The sequence below is a fragment of the Oryctolagus cuniculus genome, chromosome 16, assembly GCF_964237555.1.
Source record: "Oryctolagus cuniculus chromosome 16, mOryCun1.1, whole genome shotgun sequence".
NCBI lineage: Eukaryota > Metazoa > Chordata > Mammalia > Lagomorpha > Leporidae > Oryctolagus > Oryctolagus cuniculus.
In genome coordinates, this window is record NC_091447.1 from 63,117,289 (window position 1) to 63,127,784 (window position 10,496).

General features: G+C 64.0%; 1 protein-coding gene across 1 annotated transcript; it reads right to left on the bottom strand.

Annotated features, from left to right (window-relative positions):
* Positions 1 to 854: 854 nt before the first annotated feature.
* GIPC1 (GIPC PDZ domain containing family member 1) lies at positions 855 to 10,243 on the bottom strand. The gene is made up of 9 exons (XM_051835827.1): positions 10,146 to 10,243; positions 7,673 to 7,730; positions 6,167 to 6,251; positions 4,150 to 4,466; positions 2,974 to 3,159; positions 2,702 to 2,882; positions 1,984 to 2,096; positions 1,724 to 1,805; positions 855 to 1,636 (listed from the first exon to the last, which is right to left on the bottom strand). The coding sequence occupies exons 4-9, from the start codon at positions 4,435 to 4,437 to the stop codon at positions 1,485 to 1,487; spliced, it is 1,002 nt and encodes a 333-aa protein (XP_051691787.1). The 5' UTR covers positions 4,438 to 4,466; positions 6,167 to 6,251; positions 7,673 to 7,730; positions 10,146 to 10,243; the 3' UTR covers positions 855 to 1,484.
* Between the last annotated feature and the right edge of the window lie 253 nt (positions 10,244 to 10,496).

Here is a 10,496-nt window from a genome sequence, read left to right on the forward strand (position 1 = left end):
TGTACCCTCGTAGACCAGTGTCACCCACCATCCAGACACCTGTCCCAGCCCAGCCCAGCCTTCCCTGCACGGGAGGTGAGAGCGGGCTACCAACACTCAGAGGGCAGCCCAGGGGGCCACCCGACACCCCCATGATCACCACCCCATGCCTGCCTGCACGCACGCCCAGCCCCTGTCTTTGGTACACAGGGTGGTGGTGGTGGGGGGAGCGGGCTGTGGGCTGCGGCTCAGGTTTCACCGTGGCCGCTGGGCTGCACCCCAAACATTCCTGTGGGAACCTCTTGGCCTGACTCCCCTCACACTTCAATCCTCTCTCTCTCAGCCCCACTAGGTTCCTCCAGGTCTGGCCATGGTCCCCCTCCATCCCCCCTGCCCCCCCACCACCTCTGATGGCCTCAATCTCCCAGGATGAAGTGGTTGTCAAAACAAGCATGTCAGGTTTATGTCCCACGGGCGCTGGGGAGGGGGGAACCCTGCACATCCAGCCTCGAGTGGGGGGGAAGGCCCTCCCCCTCTTACTTGCCCCCCCCCCCCAGCCAGGACAGCCTGAGGTCCATCCTGGGGCTCCCCAGGAGACAACAGTCCCAGCCCCACGGTTCACTGGCCTTGACCGAGAGAGACAGGGGGCAGGAGCTGAACCGTGGGCCACGCCGGGAAGCTCCTGCCTTGCCTGGAAGACTGGTGGCCGGCAGCCACAGGCAGGAGGGAGGGTGGGAGGGGGGCGGCACCCCCGGCCAGCTCCTAATTCAATTTGGCGCCCTAGGGAGATGGATTTCAGCTGTCTCTTCCAGGCAGTCCTTCCCAGCCCTGCCCAGCCCCTCTCCCACCCCCAGAGAGAGACACAGACACCCAGGTCCAGCGCCAGATCGATTTTTTTATGTTCCAGACAGCAAGTTCAGATATAAAAAGCCCACCGCCTCGGGCTGTGCCCCCCCTATGGGGGCTGGGCCAGGAGGGAGACCAGGCGTGCGGGGGCAAGGGGGCTGGGGGTTCACAGCAGACTCCAGGGTGGGGGGAGGGGCGGGCATTATTGCATCTGAAGGGGGATGCCCCCTGCTCTGTATCCCCTTCCTCAGGAAACCCGTGACCCCCTGCTCCAAGCAGAACCCGAAGCCCCCAGGGAGAGGAGAGTGACCAGTTTGGCAGCAGATGGTGGAAAGTGTTGGGGGCGGGGTGGCCGCCCAGTTTGGCCCCGCCCTCCCTGTTGGCCTGACCCGGCTGAGGTAGGTAGGGAACCGGGCAGGAGAGGCGGGGGTGGGGCCAGGGGCCCCCCCACAGGCTGGGGAGCAGGGAAGGGGGTGGTACCGGCTGCAGTGGGGGCAGAGCCCTTCCCCCCCAACTCCCCAGCCCTCCCCGGGTCCACCGTCCACTGCATCGTCGTTTCCCGGATGCTGGGGTGGGGGGCATGGTGTCCCCAGAGAGGGCCCAGCCCCCCCCACCCCCCGCGCGCGCCAGGCCGGGCCCCAGTCCTCCCGCTGGGACCTCTAGTAGCGGCCGACTTTGGCGTCCCCGATGGCGCCCCAGACGTCAAAGACGAACTCATCCGGGAAGGCGAAGTCGCCGAGCCGCTCGTCCAGGGCCTCGGCCAGCTCGTCCGGGTTCCTTTTGTCTTTGCCCAGCTCCACCATGGTGGCCGCTGTGGGCAGAGGCCCCGATGCAGGTGTCGGCCTCCGCGTCCCCGCCCTGCCCTGGAAGACACCCGCCCCAGGAACCCGCCACTCACCCAGCTCCGTGTCTCGGATGCCCATGTAGCTCTCCAGCAGGTCGTCCACCTTCTCGATCGCTTTCTCCTCGAAGGCCGAGGGCTGGCGGGGCGGGGCACCGCCTCCACGTGAACGCGCGCCCTTTCCTCCCCCTCTACCCGGTGCCAGCCTCGCGGTCACCCCAGCATCGCTCCCATTGGACAGCTTGGGAAACTGAGGCCCAGCCGTGCGCCCCCCCCCCGCTCCCCCAAGGCTGCATCCAGGGAAAAGCCCCGCTCACCAGGTCCTCCACCGTGGCGGGGCCCCGGGATCGGAGCCTCAGGGTCCCTCTGCCAGTGCCCAGCTGGGGGCCGGAGCCCGGGCGGCCGCCACTCGAGCGCTGGCCGATCATGTCTGTTGGGGCCGTAGCAGGAGAGGGCGGCTTGAGGACCCCCAGCCAGCCTGGTCTTAGGACACGCCCACCCCCAGCCGCAGAAGCGCAGGACCCCTGAGTTGGGCTTGGCATGGATAGGAGGTGACAACCAGGGATCAGGTGTGGCTAAACGCTGGAGCAGACTGGAGGGGCCCCTGACTGCTAGCCATAGCCCCCCTCCCCCACCCCGGAAGTGCTTTAGAGTCCCCCACCCCCACCACAGGGGCCTCAGGCCCATTCCTGAGAGGCAGTGAAGCCAGATGGAAAAGTCAGGGCCAGGGCAGGCCAGGGTTGGGGGCGCTTGGCTGGGCTAATGGCTCCTGGAAGCCGGGCGTGGGGGCAACTTCCTCCTGGCGCCTGCCCTTCTCCCAGGCTGGGCTGGGAGCCAGCACCCCCTCCTGGGACCAGGCGGGGTGGGGCAGGGCGTGCGTGGGGGGGCGGCCCCCTCTTTTCCCACCGTGGCAGGCTGGGCTTCGGGCGCCACCTGCTGGTGGCTCCTGGTCCTACAGGCCTAGGTCGTCTGTGTGCGTGGTGTGCGTGTTGGGTGCGTGTGTGTGCGTGGGGGGGGGGGCGGACGCTGGCTCACCGAAGGCCTTGCGGGGCTCTGTGAGCTTCAGCGTGAAGGTGCGGCCTCGGGGCAGCTCCTTGAGCAGCCGGGCCACCTCGTAATGCCGGCAGCCCAGCAGGCTCTGCCCGTTGATGGCTTCGATCATGTCGCCGACGCTGATGAGTTGCATGTGGTCGATCACGCTGCCCTCCTTGATGCGCTGCGGGGGCGGGGCGGGACGTGTTTAGGGGAGTGGTCAGGGGCGTGACAGGCCCGCGGCCCCGCCCCCGGGCTGCGGAGGCCCCGCCCACCTTGATGAAGGCGTAGCCGGCGCCATTGTCAGTGATGGTGAGCCCCAGCGCGTCCTCGGATTTGAACACCTCCACCTCCTTGCGCTGCCCCTTCACGTGGGCGAAGATGAAGTCCTCCAGGCCGATCTGGCCCCCCAGGAGCTTGTCCATGTCCACTTTGTGGGTGTTGAGTGTGCAGAACATCACCTGCGGGCAAACAGCCTGGACCCGGATCCTCCCTCCCCCGGGGCCTCGGCCTACTTCCGGCTCAGCCCCGCGCCCTCCCTGCTGGGAGACCCACTGCACTGCGCATTCGTCTTCTGCCCCCAGAATGCACTGGGCGGCAGATTTCCCAGCTGGCCAGCGGCCCCCACAACCTACTGGGGCTAGGGCCTCATGGGAACTTGGTGAGACCTGTGGTCACCAGTTTCCGCGCAATCCATCGGGCCACAGGCCTCCCAGTGCCTGGTGGGAAGTCAGCTTCCAACCGTGGCCCTCATCTCCCACAATCCACTGGGGCCCAGGCCTCCTAATGCCTGATGGGGGCTCAGTATTCAGCTGTGCCTATTAGCACCTCTCCCTGCCCCCCATAACCCACTAGGACAAAGGCCCCCTCCCAAGGCCTTATGGGAACTCAGTTTCCAGCCCGGGGGCCATCAGACCCCACACCCCACAATCAACTGGGGCCCATGCCTCACAATGCCTGATGGGAAGTCAGCTTCCCGCCGTGGCTCGCTCTCGTTTCCCACAATCCACTGGGGCCAGGTCTCCCAGTGCCAACTGGAACTCAGTATTCAGCTGGAATCATGTCTCCCTTCCCCCACCACTCCACAACCCACTAGGACAAAGGCCCCCTCCCAAGGCCTTATGGGAACTCAGCTTCCAGCCCGGGGGGCGGGCAGCCCCCACAATCCACCGGGGACCGCGCCTCGCAATGCCTGACAGGAAGTCAGCCCCAAGCCGCAGCCCTCACCTCCCACAAGCCTCTGGGCCCAGGCCTCCCTGTGCCCCATGGGAAGCCAGAATTCATATGGAGCCTGCGGCTCCCCACAATCCACTGGGCCCAGGCCTCGCAATGCCTGATGGGAAGGCAGCCCGAAGCCCCAGCCCTCATCTCCCACAAAACCCTGGGGCCCCGCCCTCCAGTGCCGGCTGCGCGCAGGTGCACCTGCCGCTGCGGCGCCCAGCAGTGCGTACCTCGGCGGCCGGCAGGCGGAAGGCCTCGGCGATCTTGCCATAGAGTTCCTTGACGTTGGTGAAGCCCTCGATGCGGCCCGTGGGGCTGCCGTGCGCCAGCTGGGTGTGGAACACGAGGCGGGGCCGCAGGGCCGGTGGCGGCGGGGGCAGGCCCAGCTGAGGTCCGCCCGCGCCGCCGCCGCCCAGGGGCCCCGGCTCGCCCACGCCCAGCCCGCCGCGGCCCGGCTCAGCTTCCTCATTCTCCACCAGAGGCGGCGCCTTTTTCCGCCGCCCCAGTCCTAGCGGCATGAGCGAGGGGAGATCCGCCCCGGGGAGACCTGCGCGGGGCGCGGGAAGGGGAGTCAGGGCCAGAGCCCCCGGTATCCGCGGGCACCCACGGCTGCGGTGTTCGCCCGATGACAGTCCTTGCACCTACCAAGGACGGCCAGAGTTTTACTACTTTTTTGAAACTTTTTCAGTGTGCTCTGAGTCCGTGGCTCAGCGCTCCCGGCCAGGTCAGCCCCGTGCCCATTTACCAGATGGGAAGACGGAGGCTCATGGCTGATAGCGCGACTAAGCTCTGGCCAAGGAGCCAGGAGGGCGGGCGAGGGACCACACCCTGGGCGGAAGCCCCGAATGGCTGCAGTGAGAACCACCAGGGCTGTGTCTCTTCCCCCACCACGTGTGCCACACGGTGGCCGCGCCCTGAGTGGCGCCTCCAGCCAGGCGGCAGAGGGTATATGGCAGCCACAGGCGCTGTGGTGCAGCAGGTAAAGCCACCGCCTGCAGTGCCGGCATCCCATAGGGGCACCAGTTGGTGTCCCGGCTGCTCCACTTCCGATCCAGCTCTCTGCTGTGACCTGGGAAAGCAGTAGAGGATGGCCCAAGTGCTTGGGCCCCTGCACGTGCATGGGAGACCCAGAGGACACTCCTGGCTCCTGGCTTTGGTCTGGTCCAGCCATAGCCATTGCGGTCATTTGGAGGGCAAACCAGTGGATGGAGAACCTCTCTCTCTCTCTCTCTCTCTCTCTCTGACTCTGCCATTTCAAATTAAAAATAAATAAATCCTTAAAAAATAAATAAAATGTTACCTTCAATATGAGAAGCAAGGTCCCTGACTATAGCCTGCATGTACTGTCGCACAGGTTGTTGACCGTGCACAAGCCAGGTGTCACGTGGGACTGGGGTTCGGCCTACGCTCTGCCTGCCAAGCCGCATTCCTTGGTGTGATGAGGTGTGGGCAGCAGCCTGCCCAGAGGAGGGGCTGGGGTTTGGTCTTTTTTTTTCTTTTTTAAAAAAGAGCTTTATTTCTTTCTGTATCTGTTTGAAAGGCAGAGTGATGGGAGGCTGGGGGGGGGGAGAGGGGAAGAGGGGGAGAGAGAGAGAGAGAGAGAGAGAGAGGTCTTCCATCTGTGGGTTCAGCCTACAGGTGGGGCTGGCCCATCCCTGGCTTTTGTGGGCATTTGGGGAGTGAACCAGCAGGTGGAAGACCTCTCTCTCTCTCTCTTTCTCACTCTGCCTTTCAACTAAGTAAATACATCTTTTTCTTTAAAAAAAAAAAAAAGCTCAACTTTATTTTGGTACAAAACTTTTTTGGAGGCCACACTGGGGCTCAGGTCAGATTTCATTTTGCCGATTCCCTTGTGTAGAGTTATTTCTATGTAAAAGGCAGAGAGAGAGAGACATCGGCCACCCGCTGGTCCACTCCCCGCATGCCGACAGCAGCCGGGGCTGGGCCAGGCTGAAGCCCGGAGCCAGGAGCTCCATCTGGGTCCCTCACGTGGGTGTGCAGGAGCCCAGGCACTGGGGCCGCCAATGCTACTGCCCAGAGTGCAGGTGCACCCCCAGGGCCAAGTTCATGACCGGGGTGCTGTGCCCTAAGCAGAGGCTTGGTCAGCCACGCCCCTTCCTGAGGGGAGGGGCCGGCGAGTAGCCGCCTGATTCTAGTTCCCTGTGTCCAAGGGACTTTGGGCTGCTTCGTGTACGCATGCGTCCGCTCATTCATTCATTCACTCATTCATTCATTGGTCTGTCTCACCGAGACCAGCGCGGTCGCCTCTTCAGGGTCTCCTGGCTTCCGCCTTCACTCCCCTGGCTCGTAGGAGACAGCAGCCAGAATGATCCTGTAAGACGTGAGCAGGTCGCGGGAGTCCCGGGGCTCCCCGCTGGCCCACAGGGCCCCCTGAAGCCCCACCCACCCGCTGCCCACATGCCCAGCCACGAGGGCCACAGTCAGGCCTCAGGGCCTTTGAACAGGCTGCTCCCTCTGATTCTGCCTCCCACCCCATCCCCCACACCCGCCTCTGAGGGGGCGTGGCATCTTCTCAGCCCTCCATCCATAGAACAGACATCAGTAGACGCTGGCTGAGTCCATGAGTGGACGAATGAGTGGGCCCAGTGCTGGCTAGCCAGCCGGTTGCAGTGCCCGGCTCCGGGGAAGACCAGGCGGTGGCCTCCCGGCCTTGTCACATCAGCAAAGCACAGGCCGTCCCCTTCCACTCTGTGGTCTCTGCACACTTCACCTCTCAGCGCGGAGCCTGGCGCACAGTAGGTGCTTATGTTGTCAGACACAAGGAAAGCGTCCCCCTCACCTGTTTCAGTCTATGCAGCTTTCAACTGCTTGCCTTGGCCTTTTTGTGAGCGGCGGCTCAGCAGTGAGGACCCGGCTCAGGACCCCCGCATCCCACATCCAAGGGCCAGGGTCAGTTCCCAGCTCTGCCTCTGACCTGGCTTCCTGCTAATGTGCGCCGGGGGGGTGGGGGGGGAGCGGGCAGCAGGCAAGGGCTCAAGGAGCTGGGTCCCTGCCACCCACAGGGGAGACCTGGATGGAGCTCCTGGCTCCTGGCTTTGGCCTGGCCCAGCCCTGACTGTTGTAGGCATTTGGGAGGCAAACCAAAGAATGAAAGCTTGCTCTCTCTTTCTCTCTCTCTCTCTCCCTTCTAAATAAAGAGAAGATGAGTAAATGCATTTAAACATGTGGCTTTTTTCTTATTCATTTGGGAGAACTCTTTATATGATGGATACAAGCCTTTCACCGGTTCTCCAGCCTTCCTACCCATAGCAGTCATCGTGGTCTAGCACATGGTAGGCACTCGCTGAGTATTTGACAAAGCAGCCTACTCCCTCAAGTTATCCCACCAAGCTCATGACGCTAAAACAACAAACAAGAACCCAACTCTCGCCATCTCTCAGCACTCATGGGAGGCAGGGGGCTGTGTGGCTCAGAGCAGGGGTCTTAACCTCTCTGAGCTCCCAGGAGCCTGGAACATTCCAGCTCCCAGCGCAGGCTGTATTGAGTGCTAGTGACTATTATTTGCAACAATAGTTGATCAGGCCCCCCGAGGCCTCACTGCCCAGGACCCTGTCTTCCTCGAGTGCTGATCCGTCCTTTCTCCACCCATAGCCGGCAGCCACCTTGCTGTGGGCCAGCTTCCGGGTCCTCACTAGTGCCAGGAGAGTAATGGTGGTGAGGAGATGGGAGTGTGGGGGGGACTCATTAGCTGCCTCCCGGGCCGTGGGTTCAAATCCCACCGCTGCCACTTACCAGCTGCGTGGCTGCGGGGCTGAGCTCACTTTGTTTCCTGGGGCCTCAGTTTCTCCATCTGAAAAGGAAAGAAAAAGAAATGGGCAGGAGAATTCCTGTCTCCTGGGGGTGGGGTTGGGGGAGGGATTGATGGGAATCCAGCAGACAAGATGGAGGAGTTTGAAGACGCTACAGCGGATCCCGACACTTCCTCCTCTCCCCGGCCCAGTGGGCTCTCTGCCTGTCCACACCTCATGCCAGGCCACCTCCTCCAGGCAGCATCCCGAGTTTGCCTCCCCAGCCTGTTGGAACCACACTGTGGCCCAGAAGGCTCAGGCCCATGAAGTTAATGACAGGCTGCCCTGCAGAAGCCTTGTAGCCACAAGGCTGTAGGGAACTTTTTTTTTTTTTTTTAACTGTGTCTCTATTTTACAATGCAACCCAGGTCATACCTCTCCCCTCACTGTCCTGGGGCAGATTCTGGGGCTTCTCCTTCCTGGGACCCACAGACCCCTACAGAAGTCACCACAGCTCTGGCTTCTGCCCAGGCCACACGACTCGTGACTCCCAGGTTCAGTCTGGCCTCAAGCCCTGCACCACCCCATCTGCCATGCCCCCTGCCATGATGTTGGCTGAGCTGGGTGCTCTGTGCCATACAGGCCTCAGCTGCTGCCCCCCCCCCCCCGAGCAGTCCCTGGCCCGGGCCCCTGTCCACCAGGCCACACCTCCCCACCCTCCCTGCCCCCACTGAGTGCCAGCCGCTCTGATCTTGCTGGGTGGCTGCCTCTCCCTCCCATAATTTGTCCTCCCCCAAGAGGAATAGGGATTTTTGTCTCGGTGGTCCCTGTACCGAGGGCGGCGCCTGGCATGCGCTAGGCACTCGGGAAAGGTTTGTACAGGTGGGTGCTATGGTGCTATGGGCTGAGTCAAGGCATGGGACACCCACATCAAGTCCCAGCCGCTCCACTTCCGATCCAGCTCCCTGCTAATGCACCTGGGAAAGCAGTGGAAGATGGCCCAAGTGCTTGGGCCCCTGCACCCACGTGGGAGACCTGGAAGAAGCTCCTGGCTCCTGGCTTTGGATTGGCTTGGCTCTGGCTGTTGCATGCATTTGGGGAGCGAACCGGCAGATGGAAGACCCCCCCCCCACACACACCCAGCTCTGCCTTTCACACAGATGAAAAAATTCACATGAAACAGAAGCTTTGTGGACTGAATGGCTGTCTCTGAGATCTTCAGTCTGCCTGCCCGCCCGCAGTGCGTGCACATACACACGCCCGCCCGTGTGCACCTGCTAACGGCCTCTGCCTCTCCATTCTCTGTTTCCTGTCCAACCTGAGCAAAGGAGGCAGGGGAGGCGCGACCTTCATTCCCGAGAGGGGTCTCAGGTCAGAGGCACGGGGAGGGGTGGGGTCCCAGGAGCAGAGGGAGGGGGCACCCCTCGTGCAGGCTGCCCCCTCTTCAGCAGGGCCATGTTCTGGCCAGGAGGAGGTGGGGGGAAGCCTCTGATTCACTCCAGAAAAACCGGCTCCTAAGTGTATCTAGGGAGAACGCCCACTTGCCTCACCCCAGCCCCCGACGGCCTGTGGGTGCAGGTGGGGGTGCGCCGCAGGCCCCCAGCTCCTCCCCCCTTTCCTGGCCCTCTGCCCGCCCCCCCCCCCACTGCCGCCCTGCAGAAGTCAACTTGTTCTCAGGACCCCAGCCTTCAGCTTGAGGGACAGAGGGGCGGCTTCCTGTTTGAGCAGCTGCCGCTGAGATGACCTCTGGGTGGGGGTGGGGGCGGAGGAAGCTCTGCCCAGCAGGTGCTGCCCAGATGACCAATACAGACTGTGTGGGGGGTGCGACCGGCAGGGGCCCAGGTGCTGGAACTCCCGGCTGCATGGTGGAGACTTGGCGTTCTGGCCTCAGGGTGGGGCCGTGGGTTCGAGTCCCGCACCCCGTCGTCACCCAGGGGCTGTGTGGCCTGGGGCCGGTCACGACACCCACCCCTCTGGCCTCTCTGACCTCTGCCACCCCTCGCCCCTCGAGGAAGTTTGTTTGGATCCGCAAGGCGAGCGCTCAGCGAAGTCCCCCCCACTCCCCGCGGTGACTTTCCAAATTATTCGGGTTCTGGTCCACACCCCGGTCCTCCCGGAGACCCCCGTCTGTCGCTCCCTCCCCCCAGTCCACATCAGGCACTGCGAGGATTCGGGGAGACCTTTCCCCTCCCCAACTCGGGGTGGGGAGGAGGCAGAGGTCGCAAATCCTGACTCCCGCGCGGGACTGTCCAGAGAGGTGGTGGTTGGGGGGAGCCGGGGACCCCAGCCCCAGTGGGAAGGGGGTTGGGCATCTCCGCCCCCAGACTAGACCCCCACCCCCACCCCCACGGGCCCACCTCCCCCCGCACGATCGGCAGGATCCTCGCGAGCCCGCGACCCCCTCCCCAGGCCTGCGCCCGGCACCGCTGCCCACCCGGCCCGGAGGGGCCGCACCCACGCGCGGGGGAAGAACTCACCTGAGCCGCCGCCCGCGCGCGCGCCCGCCTCGGCTGTCGGCAAACTCCGGCCCGGGGCCCCTCCCGCAGCGGCGGCCGGGGGCGGGGCCGAATCCGGGGAGGGCCAATCAGCGGCGGCCTCCCCGCTGCTCGCGGCCAATCGGCGCCGCCCCGCCCTGATGGCGCCGACGGAAACATTCCAGAGGGCTCCTTCCCCACTCCACCTCCCCCCGCGCCCGGCGCAATGGGCCCTTCCACCCCGCCTGAGCCGCGACAGGCTGTACCACCGCAGCGCAGCGGTAGGGGGAGCCGGGTCTGGGCCGCGGCCAATCACGAGGGAGAAAGGAGGCGAACGGCCAATGGGAGGCTGGG

What these genes read in the sequence shown, in the direction of transcription:
- GIPC1 (XM_051835827.1), bottom strand. Translation starts at nt 4,437, where the DNA reads ATGCCGCTAGGACTGGGGCGGCGGAAAAAGGCGCCGCCTCTGGTGGAG. An exon ending in AGAGCCCCGCAAGGCCTTCG is followed by an intron (nt 2,097 to 2,701) that starts GTGAGCCAGCGT and finishes CGGCCCCAACAG; the next exon opens with ACATGATCGGCCAGCGCTCG. An exon ending in CCGCCACGGTGGAGGACCTG is followed by an intron (nt 1,806 to 1,983) that starts GTGAGCGGGGCT and finishes CCGCCCCGCCAG; the next exon opens with CCCTCGGCCTTCGAGGAGAA.